Source organism: Egretta garzetta, unplaced genomic scaffold (assembly GCF_000687185.1).
Source record: "Egretta garzetta isolate BGI_Z169 unplaced genomic scaffold, ASM68718v1 scaffold45, whole genome shotgun sequence".
NCBI classification, from domain to species: domain Eukaryota; kingdom Metazoa; phylum Chordata; class Aves; order Pelecaniformes; family Ardeidae; genus Egretta; species Egretta garzetta.
Genome location: NW_009260028.1, coordinates 10655519 through 10677865, shown reverse-complemented (window position 1 = coordinate 10677865; position 22347 = coordinate 10655519). Strand labels below are relative to the sequence as shown.

Genomic DNA, 22347 nt, shown 5'->3' with positions numbered 1-22347 from the left:
TTCCAGGTGCATTGGATGACTTTTCCCTTACCCATCGGTTTGTGTACTGTTACAGTTAAATCCCCTTATCCCTCTTGTGTAACGCTTGAAGATCTCAGACTCATATTTGCATAGAGGAGTGAAATTTTTTGTGAAACATTTTCTTAATTATTCAAGTGCTGCTTAAAATGATAAACTGGATTCCATTTCTTGTCAGTGTGGTCAGTTGAGAAAATTAGGTTTTAAATTAATGCTTTAAGTCACAGAAAAGCCTAGTCTTGCTAAACAGGAATACTTTTCTAGCTCTGACTTGAATTTCGCGAACATGAAAGTAGTATTACATTTAAAAAGAATTGTTTGGGGTTTTTTTTTTTTTGTTGGTTGGTTGTTTTTTTTGACCCCAGTTCTCCAGGCAAAAAGTGGTGGTGTTGGGAGATGTTGTGTAGATTCTTCTGGCTTTAGTACAGGGGTTTTTTTAACTGTGTTTATTATGCATATAGAGTTGTCAGATTAATTCGTTAATGTGTGCTGCTTCTACCTCCTTTTCCTACACAATTTAAAAGAAATATTTAAACAGGGTAATAGTATTTCAGGATATCCAAATTAATCTTCTGAAGGTTTTAGTTTCTGCTTTTGAGGGGCTTTAAGAACCTTTCGTTGTCCCACTGGTCTCACTCTGAATTTGCGGAGACCACAGGCACGTGCAGTCATGTGGTGCAGTTATTTCTTTTCCTCTTTGTTCATCATGGAATTGGAGCAAGACTTTAACTGTTACTTCCAAAATCTGAATCTGTCCTGAATGTCATGGCTGGTACTGCTCTATGCCAATTCAAGAGGCAACACTTATAAAGAAATGATGAAAAGGTGCATTTTGTAACCTTTGGACTACCAAGATACTTCTCATAATCAACTGTAAGCATGTGATGAGCTGATTTTCTTGGATATATTTGCCTGTGTGGTAATGTTCACTATTTTACTGGTATTACCACCTCCCTGACCCCTCAGGAATACAACCTGTGCCCCTGCAAGCTTTGTACATTACTGGGATTTTTATTGTTAATACAAGCACTAGGTTGTGGCTTAAATTGTATGTTCCCAATACTCATTTGGGCAACTTTTTGTTGCACAGATCTTGCATGACAGCATGTGGCATTTTTATTCCCACTGTTCGGGTGACGTGATCAGCCTTGTCAGGACTTCTCTCCTCCGAGTTCAGTCAGTAGGCTCAGGGAATAGCATCGTAAGCATGAGCTAGGGCTGCCTGTGTTCTGAGCTATGTGGGCACGAGGCCACATACCTGTGTTGGTGTGGCCCTCTGCCTCTCCTGGGTGCATTGGCAGGGAATAGTCTGGCTGCTGAGTAGCAGCGTGGCTTCTGGGTCTGACTGGTTTTTATGGGGCCAGGTCAGAGAGTGGAGTAAGCCTGGGGCTGTTTGTCCCTGCTGATTCAGACCTTCCCCACAGCTTAAATTGATGATTCTGATGCTTTGGTTTACTTGAGTCTGTGTAAACTCTACTTTGCATTTTTAACTTCTGCATTATCATGATTGACTTTATAGTTAGATAAGGATTTTTTTTTTTTCTTCACTGAACTCCCAGAAAGAAGAGGGGAAAAAATAATCAAAAACCACATGCATCTGTTGTTGGCTGAGACATCTGAGTGTGTGTGGGGGGTGTATTTTTTTAGATTGTTAGATGTAGATAGTATGGGATCCTTCCTGAATGGACAGATGACTGTTTTGATCCTTTTGGTTTAAGGAAGTAGGGCAGTCTTAGGCTATGTAGCACTGGTTCTTCAAGGAAACTGTTTCCAGAGAGGTTGTACTCAAACCTATTAGCTTGCAGTTTACTGAACAAGTACTGTGTGACCGAAGAACTAGTTGCATAAGTTCTTGGGCTTGATTACAGCAAAATTCTCCATGATTTTGAGTTATGAGGGTTTGAATTTTATTTTTAATAAAAATAATTGGGTGAATTGGGCAGAGATCCTCATTGTAGGGTGCCACCCCAAGGGGTGCCATACATGTGAATATCGCAGGCTTTTCAGTAGTAAGATGCGCAGTAAGTAATTCTACTGCAGTTATTTTTACTGCAGCTCTCCCATTCTTGGAAAGTACTCGCTGAATTTACCAGATCAGAGCTTAACAGAATTGATTTTGTTTTGTAAGTTGAGCTTAAAAATATCTAAACAATGTTTAATATACCTGTGAAAATTGATGCTTTTAGATTCATCCGTTCTGGATATACCATATGTATTTTTAAAACTTAAATTTCTGTCAGGTGCTGTCCAATAAACATGTGGCTCCAGACCATTTGTTGCAAATTTGCAAGCGTATTGGCCCTATACTGGATAAGGAGATACCACCCAGCATTTCGAGAGTGAATTCCTTACTTGGTGCAGGGAGACAGTCATTGTTACGTACGGCAAAAGGTATGGTTTGTTTGTTGTTTGAAATGGGTACGATAGTTTTCATAAGTATATGGGGAAGACTTTGGAATACTTAAAAGTGGTGAACTTTGACCAAAATTGGCCCCCACTTCTGTGTTTAAGTAACCAAAACACCAGTGATCTGTGTATTAATGGTATAACTATATATTGGTTGTTGTGAAGAGAAGGTTTTAAGTTGCGTCACAAGAGTTATTGTTACACTGAGTGCTGAGGCTGCTGAACATGGCCAGTTTTCTGTGTTACTGCAATATAATGAATCATCAGGACACAAGTGCTACTTCTCTAATGTCTCCCAATGCTCCCAGTAGTATATTGGCCCATGTTGGTTTTGAATGTAATAGCTGTTGTACTCTGTTCAGCATGAATGTGAGGCAGTAACACCAGTTTTTCGAAAATTTTCTTGGCTAATGCAAATGACATTGCTATTAGTACTCATGAATTCTGTACCTGTGCAGGAAGAATGTCCTTGCCTGTAACTTAAAGGGAATGGTGGGCAATGCATAAGCACATACTTCATTTGATAGAGTAGATTTTAGCTTTAGACGTACCTCTTTGAATGTTACTTGAAGAGGGGAGTTCGCGTTTGTATGCAGTTCTGTCGGGTAGCTAGGTGCTATGATGTGGAACTGGTTTATGGGATATTATTGTGTTTTCAGTTATCTGTCTTAACTGCTTTAAAGGATGCACACTGACAGACAGTGACTGTTCCGTCCTGAAAATCAGGACTGCAATTAATTTCAGCATGTGTCAAAACAACTGTCAGTGTGGGAATTTTTTTAAGAATCACAGAATTGTCAGGTTGGAAGGGACCTTTTGAGATCATCTAGTTAAGTATTTTCATACTAATATTCAATAAATATGTATAATACTTACGAATAAATATTCATGAAAATGTTACAAATCTTAAATGCTTTGCACTGAGAACAAGTAGGAAAAATTTAGTTGAAAAGTTAGTTTTGTGTTATGTGAACTACAGGGGCATCACTGTTGAGGAGTAATTTCAAAGTTTGGTGGTTGATTGTGTGGGGTTTTTTTCCTCCTGTTACTATATTAAATGGATTTTTCTCTCCTCTGACGCTACACTGTTCCTGAAAAGTTTTGGGGTATTTTGCTGTTCCTATTTTTTCAGTTGTTTCAATACTGTGTTTGAGACCACCTGTAGATATGTTCTTCACTGTGTTTTGGAACTGCAGCTCTCTTGGCATTTTTAACATGTACTTAGGAACTTCAACCAATTGGTTTTAAAGATTGCAGGAACACTGTTTGGAAGGGCTCTGCATTTGCTGCTCTTCATAGAGGAAGACCTCCTGAAATTCCTGTGAACTATGGCACGCCACCAAATCTTGGTAAGCTCTTTTTGACCCTCATCACTGCTGCTGTGAGTGTACGATGTGTATCTTGATCCTGGCCTTTCTACGATGCTGAAAATGGTACCTTAGGACTGGGTCTAGAGGCTTATCTGGAGAACTTCATATGGCCTCACTGGAGTTATGTATTGGGTACAGAGGTCTGCTCGTAGCACTAGTGAGACGGTAGCCTCTAGGTGACATAATTTTCTTTGATAAAGCCCCTGTATTAAGTAGATAAACCTACAGAAAACACAAATCCTTCCCCTTGGATAGAAAGACTCTTGTATGATTTTAAGGTATAGAAAGCCATGGGAAAATAAAGTTAACATTAGCAGTCCTTATTTAGAGACTGAAGTTTTGATTGGAGCAAGTTTAAAATACTGTCTTGGTTTTATACATAGAAGAAATTTCAAATACAAAAAACCCCCAACTTTATGAAATCTGAAAGTTACTTCTAGTAAGTCCTTAAGTAGTGTATTGATGGAAGTTAAAGTCACGTTTTAGAATAGACCTGTTTTAAGCATCAGTACGTTCATTCTTTGATTTCTTTGTGTTTTAGTGGAAGTACATCGAGCAAAACAATTAACTGGATATGCAAAGTTCAGTACTTCGTTTCCAGGAAGTATGTATCAGCATGTCAAGATGCACAGACGGATTCTTGGCCATCTTTCTTCTGTATACTGTGTTGCGTTCGATAGGACTGGACACAGAATATTTACTGTGAGTTGATGAAATAGATACAAATCTGATTATAGTTCTAGATGGATGTAAGGAAAAACTTTGAAATGCATGTTATGCTAAAACTTCTGGAGGTGGATATCAGTAGTGTTAAAACATAGCTGATTAGCTCCATTGCCATGCTTAAGTAGAAGAATTTGATGTAACTAGAGGTCGGAAGCATGTAAGAAATTGTACTTAATATCTGGTCAGGTGCTGACATTGATGTAGGAGCTTTATTCAGTGATGTAGTTTGATCACAGAATCATAGAATGGTTTGGGTTGGAAGGGACCTTGAAGATCATCTAGTTACAATCCCCCTGCTGTGGGCAGGGACACCCTCTGCTAGACCAGGTTGCTCAAAGCCCCATCCAGCCTGGCCTTGGACACTTCCAGGGATGGGGCAGCCACAACTTCTCTGGACAATCTTTTCCACTGCCTCACCACCCTCGGAGTGAAGAATTTCTTCCTTATATCTAATCTAAATCCACCCTCTTTCAGTTTAAAGCCATTGCCCCTTGTCCTATTGCTCCATGCCCGTGTAAAAAGTCCCTCTCCAACTTTCTTGTGGGCCCCCTTCAGGTACTGGAAGGCTGCACTAAGATCTCCCCAGAGCCTTCTCTTCTGCAGGCTGAACAACCCCAACTCTGTCAGCCTGTCCTCATAGGAGAGTTGCTCCAGCCCTCTGAACATCTTTGTGGCCCTCTTCTGGACCCGCTCCGACAGGTCCATGTCCTTCTTATGTTGGGGGCCCCAGAGCTGGACACAGGGCTCCAGGTGGGGTCTCACCAGAGCAGAGTAGAGGGGCAGAATCCCCTCCCTCTGCATGCTAGCCATGCTTTTTTTGATGTAGCCCAGGATAGGGTTGGCCTTCTGGGCTGCAAGGGCACATTGCTGGCCCATGTGGAGCTTCTCATCAGCCAACAGCCCCAAGTCCTTCTCAGGGCTGCTTTCAATCCATTCTCTGCCTAGTCCATTATTTGTGCTTGCAATTGCCCCGACTCGTGTGCAGGACTTTGCGTTTGACTTTGTAGACTGTTTCCAGGAAGATCTGCTCCGTGATCTCGCTGGGCAAAGAGGTGAGACTGACTGGCCTGTAGTTTCCCGAGTCTTCCTTTTTTTTTTTTTCCCTTTTTAAAAATGGGGGTTACGTTTCCCCTTTCCAGTCAGTGGAAACTTCACTGGACTGACACTTCTCACATATGATGGATAGTGGCTTAGCAGCTTCATCCACCAGTTCCCTCAGGACCCATGGATGCATGTCATCAGATCCCGTGGGCTTGTGCACCTTCAGCGTTCCTTAGATGGTCTTGAACCTGATCTTCTCCTACAGTGGGTGGTTCTTCATTCTCCCAGTCCCTGCCTTTGCCTTCTCTGAATTGGGTGGTGTGGCTTGAGCACTTGCCAGCAAAGACTGAGGCAAAAAAGTCAGCCTTATCCATACCATACCCCAGGTAACCAGGTCTCCCGTTTCCTTCTGGAGAGGGACCACATTTTTCACTAGTCTTTCTTTTATCACCAACATACCTATAGAAGCTTTTCTTGTTGCTCTTGACATTCGTGGTGAGATTTAATTCTATCAGGGCTTTAGCTTTCCTAACCTGATCTCTGGCTGCTTGGCCAATTTCTCTGTATTCTAGGCTTCCTGTCCTTGCTTCCACCCTCTAGGCTTCTTTCTTGTGTTTGAGTTTGTCCAGGAGCTCCTTGTTCATCCATGCAGGCCTCTTGGTGTTTTTGCCTGACTTCCACTTTGTTGGGATGCATCGCTCCTGAGCTTGGACAAGGTGATCCTTGAACATTAACCACAGCTTTCCTGGGCCCCTCTTCCCTCCAGAGCTTTATCCCATGGTACTCTACTAAGCAGATCCATGAAGAGGCCAAAGTCTGTTCTCCTGAAGTTCAGGGTAGTGAGCTTGCTGTGTGCCCTCCTTGGTGTCCTAAGGATCTTGAAGTCCAACATTTCGTGGTTGCTGCAGCCAAGGCTGCCCTTGAGCTTCACATTCCCCACCAGCCCCTCTTTGTTAGTGGGAACAAGGTCCAGCATAGCACCCCTCCTCACTGGCTCCTCTATCACTCGGAGGAGGAATTTACCATCAACCAGGCACCTCCTGGATTGCTTATGCCCTGCTGTGTTGTCCCTCCGACAGATACTTTGGTGGTTGAAGTCCCCCATGTGGACCAGGGCTTGTGAACATGAGGCTACTCCTATCCGTATATAGAGGGCCTCATCTGCTTGGTCTTACTGGTTGGGTGGCCTGTAGCAGACCCTGCTATAATGTCACCTGCTCTGCCCTCCCTTTAATCCCAACCCATAAGCTCTTGGTCGACTCCTCATCCTGGAGTGCACTCTGGCTGGTCACTGGCAAGGAGGGAAACACTCCCTCCTTGCCTTCCCTGCCTGTCCTTCCTAAAGAGCCTGTATTCTTCCATTCCAGTGCTCCAGTCATAGAAGCCATCCCACCACGTCTCTGTGATGGCAATAAGATTGTAGCCCTGCAGGTGTGCACATGTCTTTTTAAGTCCTCTTGTTTGTTCTCCATACTATGTGTGTTTGCATAGAGGCATTGAAGCTGGCCTCCCGATGAAGCCGATACACTGGCTGGGGGGGGCGGGGGGCCCCTTTTTCGCTCTTTTTTTTTTCCTGCTGACCTGTGATCCTTCACCAGGGTCTGGGCATCTATTGCTGGCACTGGCCTTAAACTGGTAGGAGTGGGATGGATTGAGGTTCCTCTCCGCTGGGAACTTTAGTTTAAAGCCCTCTTCACGAGCTCAGCAAGCCTATGACTGAAGATGCTTTTCCCGTTCTTTGACAGATGGACCCCATCAGTGCCAAGTAGACCAGGTTTCTCAGAGCGAGTCCCACGGTCTAAGTAGCAGAACACCTGGCTGTGGCACCAGTCCTGCAACCGTTTGTTGATTTGCCTGGCCCTTTCAGACCCCTTCCCTTCACTGTGAAGCATGTTTCATATTCTTTATGAAGTGGCAGAGGAGAGATTGCCTTTACAGAACAGTACTTTAACTTGGCCCTTGCCATTACTGTAAGGAATACCCTCCAACTTATTCCAGACTTTTTGCATTGTATGGTATAGATCTGTGGTGATTGCAGTGTAATCCTGAACTGTACGTGAACATTTTTTTAACGTTGGTCATATGGCTTTATTTCTTTCAGCTTAAGTAGCATAGATAATTTTAAATAGAAGTGTAATTTACCAAGCTGTGGAAAAACATAGTTCTTTAAAAGAAACCTGAAACTTTTATCCTTAGTGTCTTTGAAAATCCTTGCTGAACGTAATAAACATTTCTTTCTAGGGCTCAGATGACTGCTTGGTAAAGATTTGGTCAACTCATAATGGGAGGTTATTTGCCACATTACGAGGACATTCAGCAGAGATTTCTGACATGGCTGTCAATTATGAAAACACTATGATTGCAGCTGGAAGTTGTGATAAAATGATTAGAGTGTGGTGTCTGAGAACTTGTGCGCCAGTTGCTGTCCTCCATGGACACACAGGGTCCATTACCTCATTACAGGTACGATTTTTTTAATAAGTTTCTACATATTGAAGCACAACTAATGTAGATGGATTGTAAGAAGTAGCCAGTCCACGAAACTTATCTTTAAGTTTCGCTTGACAGCATGGTGTGGAAAGTTTGAAGGTATTTTAGTCAAATAGTAGAAAACAAAAAGTAATTTGGGGGGGGAAAAAAAAAAAGATGTTGTTCCATCTGATTTGAAAAGTTAAGAGTCTGCTTAAGTGGTAGGATTTAGATTGATGGGATACCCTAAGATTAGCTAGCTATCATATTGGTAAGAAATAACTGGGTTCCTTGGGTGCATATTGAAACTGAGAAACATAGTTACGTAAATGCTCTACACCAATAGAGCCTTCTATCTTTGTGTCACAGCTTCTTGAAAAGCAAGATTAGTACCTCATTTTTTGTTTGTGGCGAAAAGTGCTGTGTGGTGGCTGTTTAAGAAGTAACTTGCCAAGCGTACATCTTTTTCATGTCCAAGTGCAAGGGACTGATGTTCTGTTTCCCATGAAGGCTGGCATGTGAATGGCAAATAACTTTCACTGTGCCTGTCATGGTGGTTTTCTCATGGGTGAAATTATTTCTGTGTGACTGCCTGTGGGAATATTAAAATCTGAACATTTAAATATTGATGTCAAAACCACAGAAGAAACCTACTTCAAAAAGAAAAAAGAAAAAAAAAAAGTTCCTTGCCTCCCTGAAATTGCAGAGTATTTAACTGAAGATAATGACAGGAATCGTTCTTCACTTAAAAAAGATCACTACCTGTAGTATTTGAACGGTTGGAACCAAAGAGAATTTATGGGAAATGCTGTGTCCCCCTATTGTCTGTTACTGGAGATGTGATACGCTGGTTTATGTGGGCGAGTGTTCTGATCCAGTAGGTGATTTTTACAACTTCTGTGATATGGGTATTTGTCTTAATCTCAAAAAATATAAGTTATTTCAAAAGTGCAAAGATGTTCAGTGTAATATGTAGTGTATTTAAATTCGAAGGTGTTGTGATACTTTATGTGCTGTTCATAGTCCTTTGGATCCAGTCTTGTTTTGGCCTTTGTAATTCCTTATTTAACAGTAAACTAGTAGCTCATTATCCAGATCTGCTGTGTTTTCCAATGGGATATACAGGCTTATGTTGAATAATTCTGCGGTTTTCTCAAAAATGCTGCCTCCAAGAGTAATATGCATATACGCATACTTCATATATGCAGAGTTCCTGTGGCGTTCATTGCATTTTTTTGTTTTTTAATGTTTTTAATGGCAAAGCACTTGTAGCATTTCTTTTATTGTAGCTTGGTGGGGTTTTTTTTTGTTTTGTTTAAGCATTCTTAATAGTACTATAATTTCAATGTGTCCGGCCATATTTATGGCTGTTTCCAACAGTAGTAGTAGTAATTGATGAATAACTTAATCGACTTGTGTTCTGTAAAGTTTTCTGAAGGGTAGCTTGGTGCATAGCAATAAATCCATGTCTTGCAGAAGTATGTGTGAGGACTTCCTATAAATTCATATGTGATGCTGGGTTACATACTCTGGACTATTTCATAACTGATGCTCTGCTTAATTATAAAAATTTAAAAAACAAGCCTGTCTAGTGAAACTTACTTGCTTTTTCCTTTTTTTTTTTTTTTTTTTTTTGAGTGTGCTCTGCTCATTGCTTCATTGACAAAATTTTTTTAGTGAATGATTGTGGTTAGTTCAAAACTTCAAAAACAAAGCAGTGAATGAATTGGTTTTATATAATGCAGTAATTGAAACATAGACCACAAATGTATTTTAAAGTATAGGAGGTGTTACTTTTTTTAAACATGAAAATTACAATTATCAACAACTGCTATAGAAGTTTTAGTTGAAAAATCGAAAGTAAATCAAGGGTTTGCATTAAGGTTTTTAGAAGTTCATAAACAGTTTTTAAGTACCTCTTTTTGCATGTGTCTGATTTTACTTTCTTCTCTTTAGTTTAGTCCAATGGTGAAGGGCTCCATGAGATACATGGTCTCTACCGGTGCAGATGGAACTGTTTGCTTTTGGCAATGGGATGCAGATTCCATGAAATTCAAGTATGTAAATGGGTTGCTGATTAACTCTACTCCATACTGTGCTTGGTTAAAATAAGTCGGGTGCTTTTAACTATCTAAAAAAAAATTATTTTTTGTGATAATAAAAATATATAGCCTATGACATAATTATTTTAAAGCACCATCATTAACTATATCCTTTACAAATTTATGTTACCCCGTTGTCCTGGGAGATTAGTTGGGAAATAGATCAACTTCTTTCTACACTAAAAGTACAAATATAGGACAATTAGAATTGCTGCAAACATAAATATTTTGGAACAGCATAATAAAATTTTTTGTTTGTGTTGAGTTTTCAACAGTCCTGTAGTTTTAGGGTGTCTCTTACAGAAATTGCATGCAGAGTATGTTCAGGATATTTTTTAAATGTTCTATATGTGATTGCTGTTTATTTGTACAAAAAATAAATTAGATTATTACCTGAAAGAAGAGATCCGCAATGATCAGTCTGTATCTAGTATTGTGCCATATAATGGTAGTTGTTATAAAATGATCTGTATTACATTAGAGCAGCTATTTAAAAAAAAAACAACAAACAAACCCACAGTACTTTAAACAGCAGATTATTTTGCTTTTTAATTCAAACTTGTGATCTTAAGGTGGTAGAATTGCAGCAAAAGCTATCAAAGGTATAGTTTCATCTGAAGAATCTTTTAGGGCTGTTACAGGAGAATGTTTAAACTGGATCCTTAATTATTCTCATTCTAAAATTAATCTAGAGGACTGTGTGAGATGTAAACATTATGTAAATTAGTTTAAGCATGGATTTAAATTGGTTCAAACATTGGTAGGTCTCAAAGCAGCGTTCTTAGGATTTGAATCTACTGTGTATCATACAAACATGAGAAGTATACTGAAGTTCTCAGCATTTCCTTTGGTAAACAGAAAACACTTGAACAGAAAAGCAGTAGCATAGTGAGTAGGAAACTATCATGCTTGTAAGCGGCACAGTTTGCTGCATTTCTTCTTAATGTAGTTCTTCAGTAGCTACTTTCTGTGAGGCTGTGGTCATGTCAACTGGAAGAGTGTGTACATGGCTTGCAGAACAGGAAACTGGTCTTTTAAATCACCATGTGCATAGTATTGCAAAACTTCTATTTACTTCTGCAAAACTTTATGGTTTTGCTCAGCATTCTGCAGTAATGGTATTTAGTAGGTGTCATTTCACATACTGTTGGTGGTTTGTAATGTGAGGGAAGAATTTGGTACTTCATGAATATGTTATGGAGGGGGTAAATCATACTTACTGAAGAATGAGAGAGAATAAACATTCTTTGGCATGTCATGTTATCTTTGCTAGGTAATAGCATCTTGCCGAAAAAGTCATAAGCTGTGTGGGCTTGAAATATCATTTGTGTATGTGTGTACAGTAATTTTGAAAAGCAAACCTTACTGCTCATCCTCTTGCACCAGGTTTGCAGATGTTACTGTATGTATTTAAGAAGTACCTGTTTTGTAGGTGTTTGAAGAACCATACCTTTATGTTTTGAAATGTTGATAAAAGCCAAGTTTTGTGTGGCATGTCCTGTTTCAAGCATTTTTTCTTTTTAAGCAATCGGCCAGTGAAATTCACAGAGAAACCTAGACCAGGGGTTCAGATGCTTTGTTCTTCATTCAGTGTAGGTAAGTCATGTACAGATTGAGTTTAGCATTGTGATTGCTCTTCTTTCCTCATAAGTAGTTATTATAATACTCTGGTTGTGACAGCTTTAAAATATGCAAAACCAGCATCTGTGTAGTAAGTAATTGCATATATGTGTTTTGTTAGCCTATGACATAACTAATAACGTGATGTGCCTTAGCTAACAGTGAAGGACTGTTGAATTAAGTGATACCATTTTCCATTTGCCATTGGTGATTTTACAGAAGTCAGTCACCTGATGCTTGTTTACTTTTTATCTGTCTTTTACTGGATTTTTATTTTTGTTTTACACCTTACTGTAATGTCAGGTATTTGAAAAATTAGTTCTCTAAGATATCACAGTCAACAGCAGTGGCAGTGGTTGCTGCCAATAGTAGGAGCTCCTGATTCTGTGCCAGTTGTATGCAGGGATAGTCATAAAGATGCCTTCTTTTTTAAGAATCCACAAATACATCTATAAACAGGCTTTGCTCCTGGCTTGTAGTCTTCTTTCATTCTAATCATGTGGGTGGAAGGCTTACTGGTACCAGACAGCATAAGTATTAGGAAAAACTTGGGACTTCAGAAATGAAATACAGATCCAAGTGTAGCTTGTTAACATTGTCAGGATATAGTTCTGGGTTGTGTTTGGGGTTTTTTGAGGATTTGTTTGTTTGGTATGTTTTTTGACAGCACTTACAGGTGCCAGGAGGCAGATCTTAATATTGCTGCCACCACAGCTAAACACTGGTGTACTTATACTGATTTACTTATACTTCTACTGAGTTTTGAAGCAATTCACATTCCACAAATGAGACATATGCTACAGTGAAAGAGTAGTCTAGATAATTCTGATGACCAGCCATATTCCCCGTAACCAAATGCTTCTGTGCGCAATTAGTAGTGTTAGATGTTTCAGCGCTCCCCTAGTTCTATATTTTAAAATCTTTGTAACACTTGAGTATGACTATTTATTTTTACTATGGCTGAGAGCGCTCTCTGGGGCAAGAGGGGTATTTGCTTCCACATCTGTATGTCAGTGGAAGAGCATAAAAAAACATGACACTCTTCAGGTTATCTTTTTTTTTTTTTTTTTAAACTAGGCATCTGAGAAATTTTGGTCATCTGTTTTAATTTCTTATACACTAGCTTAATTATTGCTTGATTTTTACAGGTGGTATGTTTTTAGCAACTGGCAGCACTGACCATGTCATCAGGATGTATTTTTTTGGCTCTGAAACACCTGAGAAAATAGCTGAATTGGAAAGTCATGCTGTAAGTAAGATTGTTAACTCCAATACTGCTTGAAGAGACTAATTATTAAAGTTGCAAGTTAATCTTGTTACTGGGTTTGTAGCAATGTTCTTTTACTGAATATTTTTAGAACTTATGCAGAATTTCAGCCAGTCTTCTCAGCATGAGTTGACCGTTTTAAAGGCTGGAATGTATCAAGATGGTATTTAGAATTCTGCCTTTTCAACTGGATGTCATACATTTCTCTAGCTTTAAAGTGTGTGGTTTGCTCGGTTGCTTCCCTCTGATGCGAGTGTGCCTAGTCACCCACAGATTATGTGCTGTATACAGGAAGTAGATAGGCTGAGAATGTGGATTTCATTACTGAAGTTACTTACCGTTGGACACCTTTTGTATTCAATCTTTAAATGGGATTGAGTTTCCAGAATTTTACTTCTGTTCATCTTGACCTTTATTCACATCTTCAGTGGCTGTGCAAGCTACTTTATCCTTCCGAAGTAGTACGTCAGCTTGCTCGTTTAGTGCTGTTTCCCCATGTGCTTTATGTAATGTGTGCTGTCTGTCTTTACTTGCTTTCTTGATATAACTGATACCTGTTAGGAAAAGAACTTCTTGGATAAAATCCTCTTCTCTTTGTTTTTGTGTACCTTTGTCTAGCGGACTCTGTCTTCTAAGGAATCTTAAGGGAAAATTGGCTCAACGTTCATGTGCTGAAGGTTGAGTCATTTTTTTTTTTTTTTTTTTTTTTAGCGCTTGATGCACAAGAATCTGTAGTTTTACTATGGAGAATTTAGATTTAGTTGAATCCTTAAAGCTCTTTCAAGAGCAGCTCTTAAAAATACTTAGCTTCTTCATTTTGTTTGCCTTATGTTTTCGCTAATACTGAATCTGAGTTTAAGCATTTATGTTACAGTGATAAGGCTTGATCAAGAAGTAATTTCATTGTAGAGAAGAATTTCAGCTCTGAAGATAAACTGATCTGAGTGTGCCATCTACTTTGCCTGTAGTTTTTATTGTGATTTAAAAAATGAATAACTAAGTGTGTATTTCTTTAAGGGATGTGTAAGTAGAAACAGGAACAACAGATTCCTCTTGATTGTAGTTGGCTTAGAATATTGGAAATACATTTTCAAATATGAGTTAATTGGCTGCCAAGTTATTAATGGATGGTTATTTCATCTCAATACTTCATATTTCATTTGGACATTTTTTTTAAAAAACTTGCATTTTAAATGCCTTAATAGTTAGTGAATCCTGGTATTTGTTGGACTTGGTTCACCTTGCAGTTAAAACTGTCAGAAACTATACAGTATGCAGGTTTTTTTCATTGTTTCAGATTTTACTAAGCTCAGATTTGTCAAAAGCATATATCCTTTTAAAAATACAATTTCTAACAAACTGTACTTTTTCTTACAGGACAAAGTTGACAGCATTCAGTTTTCTAACAGTGGTGATAGGTATGTTGAAAGATACTCAAATGTGAACAAACAGTACATTATTTTGGACTTAAGAATGTATTATTGTTCTTACCTGGAGGTTCCAGTAAGAAAATTCTACCTATCTAGAACTCAAAGGGGAAATTTGGACTAATCCAGGAGAGCATAGTTAGGTTTCAGCTGTCTGTCTCAGCTTTCTATTTATCTGTTAAACAGTGTCTTTGGACTGGCTGGGTTTTTATTTACCTGCAGGAATGTTACCGCTTTTTAACATAACTGATGTGTTCATGCCTTCAAAAACCTCCTCTTCCTTTCAGTTTCTGGAAGTGTTGGATCAAAATAGGAGATGGGAAAATGCAATGCAGGTGGTCTAAAATAAGTTTTAATACTTTTCTTTTTTTTCTAGCCTACTATTATTTTTAAGGAAATGGATTTAACAGAATTTTACAGATGATTTAGGGGGGTGGAAGCATTGTGTAAATTCTGTTTGTAAAACTTCACCCATACTTCCGGTACAGAAGGGAATCAAAATTCATCTCTGATTGGCCTGTCTAATGTAGATACGGATTTTAGTCTTCAGGGTAGAATTAAATCTGTAACCATAAGATGCAGCTTTATTTTTATTGGTTTTTTTCTTTTCTTGAAAGCCAGATAACTGTGACTAAGAATGCTAGTAATCTATATTCAGTTTCAAAGTTGTAGTTGTCTTCCTTTTAAATGTGTTTTTCTACAATTTTACTTGTCTTTGGGGCCATCATGTTGCACTGGTCCATCCATGTTGCCTGCATGGATTACTTTTCAAGGCACTACCAAAAAAAACCCCAAAAACCAAAAAGGCAAAACTTCTGGTCTTTTGCCTTGTGACACTTTCTGTGGAAGGTGTTTAAGATTTATAATTATTATTAGAATGAATCATAGCAAATTCGAGCAGTCATGATATACCTAGCACACAGACTTTTTCTGTGGGAGGTATGTCAACTGCCTTTCTCAGGGTTGTGAATCATGGGCTAGGGAGATTATCTTTGGATGTCTTAAAATGTTTCAGTTCTTCTCATCAGGAATTTCCATTCTGCTGCGTTGATAGTTCAGCAGTTCATGAAATGGAAGCCTGAACTGCCATGGTTTACACCTTGGTATCTTAAAGTCAACCACTGGTGGTCTCTTTTATGCACAGCTGTGGGTGGGAACATCTTGGGTTTTGCCGTGCTGATCTGTTCTTGCCTCTGTTGCAATATCGGATGCTCTACAATTTCAGAACGGATTATTTAAAATACTTCATTAAAGTATTGTAATTGGGAAGGAGTTGAGGATCAAGTTGTGAATTGAGTTTAACTTAGGAACTTGCTTCTCTGTTCCACGTTTTGATAATTTTACTCAGTTTTTCAGTTCAGAAAAACTCTTTCCTGGGCTTCTGGAAAGAAAGTTAATAGATGGGTAACTGTAAAGAATTCTCTTGCACGCAAATTGAAGATGTCACTTCCATCAGTCTTTCATTGTAATGTTTTAAATTGTGGTGGTGTGTAACTCTGGTTATACTTTAAAGCAACTTCTTTTGAAGATGAATTAACTATGTTTTAAAACTTCTTCAAGGTTCATAAGTGGCAGTAGAGATGGAACAGCTCGAATCTGGCGTTTTGAGCAAGCAGAATGGAGGAGTATTTTGTTGGATATGTCCGATAGATTACCAGGGTAGGCAAAGCGCTGTGTTTCTTTTTTATCTATTGTGTGAAGTCAGAAAGTTTTGAAAAACTCATCAAGCACACACTTACAGTCAAACTAGAGCAAGCCTTAGCAATATTATGTTCAAGTGGTGTGGTCTTTGGGGGGCTGACATGAGTGTTCTGATGATGTAATAATTTGCTAAATTTTAGTTTGTGCTTGAATAATGCGTAAATATTTATATAGCTTTCAAATGTACACTGCCAAATTAATTACATTTCCTTTGTTAAGGAAAAGTTAACAGAAAAGTGCAATAGATCTTCTCTGTCTGGATTTCAGCCAGACACCTGACATGTCACAGGAGAAACATTTTTAGATTAGTAAAAACAAGGTAGATCATAACCTCTTTCCAGGAGAGGTCATGACAGGTAATAGGTGGGTTTCATCAAGGACTGATCTTGCTGACTGTTTTCATTAATTCTTTTGTACTTTTAATAAGTGTACTAATGTAATACCCTGGTGGCACACAGTTTGAATAGTGTCATTACAGATGACAATCAGGATATTATATGGCACTGGATAAACCTGAAGGGTGGGTGATGTACAGTACTACAGAATGCTCAGTCAACTTTTATAGACAGTAAACAGAAATGAATTTGTAGTGATTAAATGAGGGGGGGAGCAAACAAAAATGAAACCTTGGGTCTACCAGTTGATTGGAGGGTGATTCCAAGCTCTACTTGTGATGCAGTCATAGGGGAAAAAAAAAAGTGGCTTTAGTTAACATAGAGCTTAGCTTCTGAAACAGTTGGAAAGCTCTTGACTGTAAAAAGTCCAAATTTTTAAAGGAAATACATTAGTACTCTAATTGTGGAAGAGACAAGACTCCATGAAAAAGGAAAGGCTTTTCGCCTTGCATCTCAAATGGGAAAGAGATTATCCTATCCTATGAAATAAGCACGCAAGAAATCCAGATTTGCTTTCTAGTTGATTGCTCCAAAAAGAATGAAACTTATGGACAAAAGTTTCAAAAGAAATTAAATTCTTAACTTCCCTTCCCTTGTCTGATTATTAACATGGGAAAACAGGTTATTTTTCTGTACTTAGAGATTGAAATGGACTAATGAAAAACCTCATGCCTGTTCAACTCTTTAAAATAGTGACGCGTGTTCAGAAGAAGACAAATTTATGAAGCCTAAAGTAACCATGATAGCTTGGAACCAAAATGATAACTATGTAGTTACGGCTGTGAATAATCATCTGCTCAAAGTTTGGAATTCCTCTACAGGGCAATTGCTTCATGACTTGGTGGTATGTAATTTTACTTGCTTTTTGAAGTGGATGGTCTTCCTAGAATTGCAATGACATGTGCATGCTGAGTTCATAATTAGATCTGATTTGTCTTGAAATCTCTGTATGAATGGTAAACAAGTGTAGTGTTTCTTGGATGTGGTTTTTTTGTTTTTTTTTTTACCAGAACTATCTGCGTTCTCATGCATTTGAATGATCCTTTCCCTAGCTGTGGTATTGAACTTGCATCTCCTGTGGAATAAATGAAGGGTTTTGTGCAGTAACACACTTGCCCATTGAATAGTTCACTGTCCTTTGGCAAAAGCTCCGTATTTATAGAGTTCTTGCTTGAATCTAGAAATTATTAAATTTAGAATGATAAAGCCTTTCTGGCTGCCTGGGGTTTTGCCCTACTTATGTGCCACAAGTAGCAGTCCAGATGGATACACTGTGGAATTTGTTAAAAGTCCATATATTTTTGGAGGCAGCTTGTAGGGGTCTAATTTTCCAAAAGGCCGAGTGTGAGGAGAGGATAGTACAGTGCTTTAGGCTCTACTGTAAATATCTTATTGATGTGGATTTATGTCATCTTGTTTGCACGTGATGTGCAATTTTAAATTTTAGGGGCACGCGGATGAAGTATTTGTCTTGGAGACCCATCCTTTTGATTCCAGGATAATGCTGTCTGCAGGTCATGATGGCAACATCTTTATATGGGACATTACCAAAGGCACGAAAACAAAGCATTATTTCAACATGGTAAGACCTTTTTTAAACTCCACTTTTTTTTCTCAACACACAGCATTGTGTTCACATGTTAGTTTAAGGAATTGTCACCAACATGTACGCCTGCTGCACCTTTAAAAAAAAAAAAAAAACCAAATCACACCCAAAACCCATAAAAAAACCCAAACCCCAAACCAGCAAAATTCAGGAGTTTGTTTTTTCTCTAGAGCTTTTACTTTTGAATTTCTTGGTTATCATAACGGTAGGTGCAAAGTGACTAGGAGTCAGTTTTAACAGTTTAATGTGGCAGAAAAGGAGGGATGGGATTGCCTTTCTTGTCTGCTCCCAGCTGCCCACTTCCATTCTCTACCTTGAATCAGGTGCCTGTGCCTCTCATTGGACCTTTTCCTAAGCTGAGTCAGTTCACTGATCTTCTGCAGAAGTATTCCCCACTTCCTTCCACTGCTACTTTCCTGTGGGGCTTCTGAGTTGAATTCAGTCAGGGAGGTCTTGATAGGGTTTTGAGACAAGGACGATTAATTGTGAGAATTTGCAGTTGGGTGTGAGGAATATGAGGTATGGGTGAGCAGAGAAGGACTTTACTTCCCTCATAGTCAATGTCTGAGCACTTCAGACACCACCTGTTGATCCGGACTTCTCCGTCTGTGAAGTGTTGTGAATAGTTGACACCAGGGCTTCTCCAGTCTCTGTTACTAAAGATCTTCTTGCACCTCATTCATAGTAACAGTTTCCCATAATTGAGATGAGGTGCCATCTAAAAGACTGAAAGGTCCTGTTTTAGACCATCATTTCAAGAGTCTTACGGACAAATATTTGTATTCTCAACTGTCTTAAAAATTATACTATTGCCATAAGCATTGGTAGTTCTTGAGAGCTCCCATGACATACGCTCCATTTGACAGCTCATGGTTAACACTTAAAAATAGGTTAATTTCTCTGAGACTTACGATTCAATGTTTATATTAATTTTTTAGTATCTTTTTTATGACAGTCAATAATGATTTTTTCTTAGCTTTAAGATTCCCTGCGCTTTTCTTGGAAGTGGTTTAACAAAATTACTATATATTAGCTGCGGTTTACTTTTAAGCAGGATACCAACAGCTTAAAAAGTTGGTTGTTTTTTTTTTTAACAGTAAGTTTCCATACCCTTTAGTGCATCTTCTAAAACTGTATGATTCAGGACTTAAACTGAGGTGTCAAGAGGAAAAGAAATAAACTGAAGTAATGAGATTATTTGTGCTTTAATGGAGATGTTTTAAGAGGTCCATGACTACTTTTGATAGAGTAATTAATTTTTCATGCTGCATTATTGTTTGCTCAAAAAAAATGGGTCAAATAGTCTTGATTTTCTTTCCTTCAATCTAGATTGAAGGCCAAGGACATGGTGCTGTTTTTGACTGTAAATTTTCACCAGATGGGCAGCATTTTGCATGTACAGATTCTCATGGGCATCTATTGATATTTGGTTTTGGCTGTAGTCGGCCTTACGAAAAGGTAAGTTCAGCTTTTTATTAAACTGTTTATTCAAGCTTCTAACTGAAATTGGATTAGTTACATTTGTTGCTCTAAAAACATCATATGTAAAAAGAGTTTTGTATGGGTACAGGATCTAAATATAACGGGTTATTTGATGTCTGTGAGTTCTCTTGTACGTATGGTCCTGGCACATGTCTTAACATACCCTTGGGAGTAGCTCCCAAGAACTCTTCTGGAATGCATTTTCATCTTCAGCCAGCTAATTTGCATGTTAATTGTTCAACCTCAAAATTACTTTTATTTCTAATTTTTGAAAAGAGCTTAAAGTTTAAAGATTGGAATGTATCACAAAGTTTATTGCACTACTACCTACTTAACGAAAAAGACGACTGTATGTTATGAACAATTTGCTGCTTAATTTCAATTATTAGAACTTGCAGTTCTTTAGGCCTTTCCTTATTCAAACCCAAATTCACTGTAGTAGTTTAATTAAAATAAGCAAAAGTAAATACTCATTCAACGCTGGATTTTGAAATGTTAGAAAAATGTGCATGGGATAAACGTTCTGCTTTTTTGAATCTATCAGCCTGTTTCCTTTCTGTTTTGATAAATACATGTGTTTCTGTTTTTTCAAAATAGCTCTCAAAAGTGCAGTTCTGGCCTATGCTTTTCTTCACTTCCCCTTCAATTTTTTAAAAGTTGCAATGGTAATTCCATGTTTGTCACTTTAAAGAATTGCTCTACATTCTTACCTGAAGTTGAAACTTACTCTCTTCATCTTGCTTATCATTGCTAGGAGCAAAGATTCTGACTGTGATCTAATACTTGTGTTACTGTTTTCATTCAGCTGCATGTATTTAACAGACTGTTTCAGTTACAGAAAAAATTTCTGGTGGACGTTGCATGGTTAAGAAAGAACTTTACTTTGAGAGCTTATGTTGAACTTCAGACAACTATTTCCTTGCATGGAAACCAAGGAAACTTTTCCTTAGTTATGTGGAAAAAACCAGAATGAGATGTAAAATGTTTTAAATTTTAAGTGTAAAGCAGTGCTTCCATTTTGTTACCTCAGTTTATTGTTTTCTAAAAGCATTTTTTGCCTGTAAAATCAGTATCAAAACTGAGAGTACTGCAACAATCATATAGGTTAATTGTAGCTCTGCATAACTGTTCTTACTGGGAGCTTGCCCGCTCTTTCACCTTTAAGGAAATTTTAGGCATTTTAGTGTCACTTGTTCTTCTTTGTCCTTTAGCATATTCTTTTTTTCAAACTGATAACATAACAACTTCATTTCTTTCTAGATTCCTGATCAGATGTTCTTCCATACTGACTATCGGCCACTTATTCGAGACTCAAACAATTACGTCCTAGATGAGCAGACTCAACAGGCTCCTCATCTCATGCCCCCTCCCTTCTTAGTAGATGTGGATGGAAACCCTCATCCAACAAAATATCAAAGATTGGTGCCAGGAAGAGAGAATTGTGCAGATGAACACTTGATTCCTCAGCTTGGATATGTAGCAACAAGTAAGAACAGTATCATTAAAGGCCTACGTCCAGAAGTTAAAGTTACTATAGTTATTCTGAATGAGAACAGAGCCAGCTACAACATACAGGGGATTTAACAATGCCTTCATTTTCTCACATGTGAACTGTTGTGTATTTGAAGATGCTGAAAGGTCCCACAATGAATACAATTTTAAACAAACAAAAAAAAAAAATTGGTTGTTGAAATGGATGTATTAATTCTTTTCTGCAGGCACTGACATGCACAAACTGAGTTGTAGCCTCCATAAATGTCTTATTCGGAATAAGCAATTGGAATAATGTCAAGAATGGTTTTCATTGTGTTTAGTTGTAGAACATGTCTCACTGTGATGTGAACAATGATATTAAAATGCTTGCTGCAGTCAGTTAGTTAACTGAACTTACTAATTTTATTTGTATTACACTTGTAAGGTGATGGAGAAGTGGTTGAACAAGTTATAGGCCAACAGACAGTTGATCAGGATGAACAAGGCTTGGAACCCAGCATTCTTGATGGCATGATTAGACAATTACAACTACAGCAAGATCTAAGAACTGGAGCCGATCAAGAATCTGCTTCAAGTGGTCCACAAAATGGGGAAGGAACACCTAGAAGAGGTTAGTACTTGCTGATAAATTCTTAGGTAATCGTTCTATCTCCTTTTCTATTATGCTTCAAACAGATTTTAACTTTAATATTGGTTTTGAGACTGAGAATCCTTTAACATAGTGGTGTCTGGTTAAGATCTTTTTATTTATTGAAACACTGCTACTTCTGTGATTAAATTACAAAACAAGGCCTTTCACTTTTCCTTTTAAAGAGCATGAAGTGTATTTCTTGTAGAGTGCTACATATTTAATAATATTTGTAGACTACTCAAATAACCTTTATAGGAGCTACACTTATTCTCCTCTAAAGTTTGCAAAATAAGTATTTTGCTGTTATTCAAACTTGGTTCCCCTCTTGCTTCTTTACAGATTTAAACCAGGCACTGTTCTGACCTGGGTCCTTGTAGTTTTAATTATGTAAGCTCAGCTCCAGGAAAAAAGCCTTCTAGAACCTCACTAGCCTCAGAGGTGCCTGAAATAGTTCAGAAAAACACCTCTGTCGCATTATACTTCCTTTCACTGTATTAAAATAGTAGTGGAAATAACCATTTTTAAATTATATCTGCAATCTCAGTGTATTTTCAGCAAGACACATGATTTCTTGAAGGTGATAACTAGTCAT

General features: G+C 38.1%; 1 protein-coding gene across 2 annotated transcripts in view; it reads left to right on the top strand.

The window, feature by feature from the left end:
* Positions 1-22347, top strand: part of BRWD1 (bromodomain and WD repeat domain containing 1) — a 59930-nt gene that overhangs the window by 1400 nt on the left and 36183 nt on the right. Inside the window, exons 4-17 of one of the 2 annotated variants that reach the window (XM_035896535.1) lie at positions 2259-2409; positions 3675-3773; positions 4336-4496; positions 7803-8024; positions 9987-10087; positions 11658-11728; positions 12901-13001; positions 14397-14437; positions 16007-16105; positions 17236-17386; positions 17990-18124; positions 19478-19606; positions 20891-21116; positions 21549-21734. In XM_035896535.1, the coding sequence (XP_035752428.1) occupies positions 4401-4496; positions 7803-8024; positions 9987-10087; positions 11658-11728; positions 12901-13001; positions 14397-14437; positions 16007-16105; positions 17236-17386; positions 17990-18124; positions 19478-19606; positions 20891-21116; positions 21549-21734 (1558 nt within the window). In that variant the 5' untranslated portion in view covers positions 2259-2409; positions 3675-3773; positions 4336-4400. Of the gene's footprint in view, positions 1-2258; positions 2410-3674; positions 3774-4335; positions 4497-7802; positions 8025-9986; positions 10088-11657; positions 11729-12900; positions 13002-14396; positions 14438-16006; positions 16106-17235; positions 17387-17989; positions 18125-19477; positions 19607-20890; positions 21117-21548; positions 21735-22347 lie in introns of those variants that run through there. The other variant, XM_035896534.1, reaches the window with a different exon arrangement.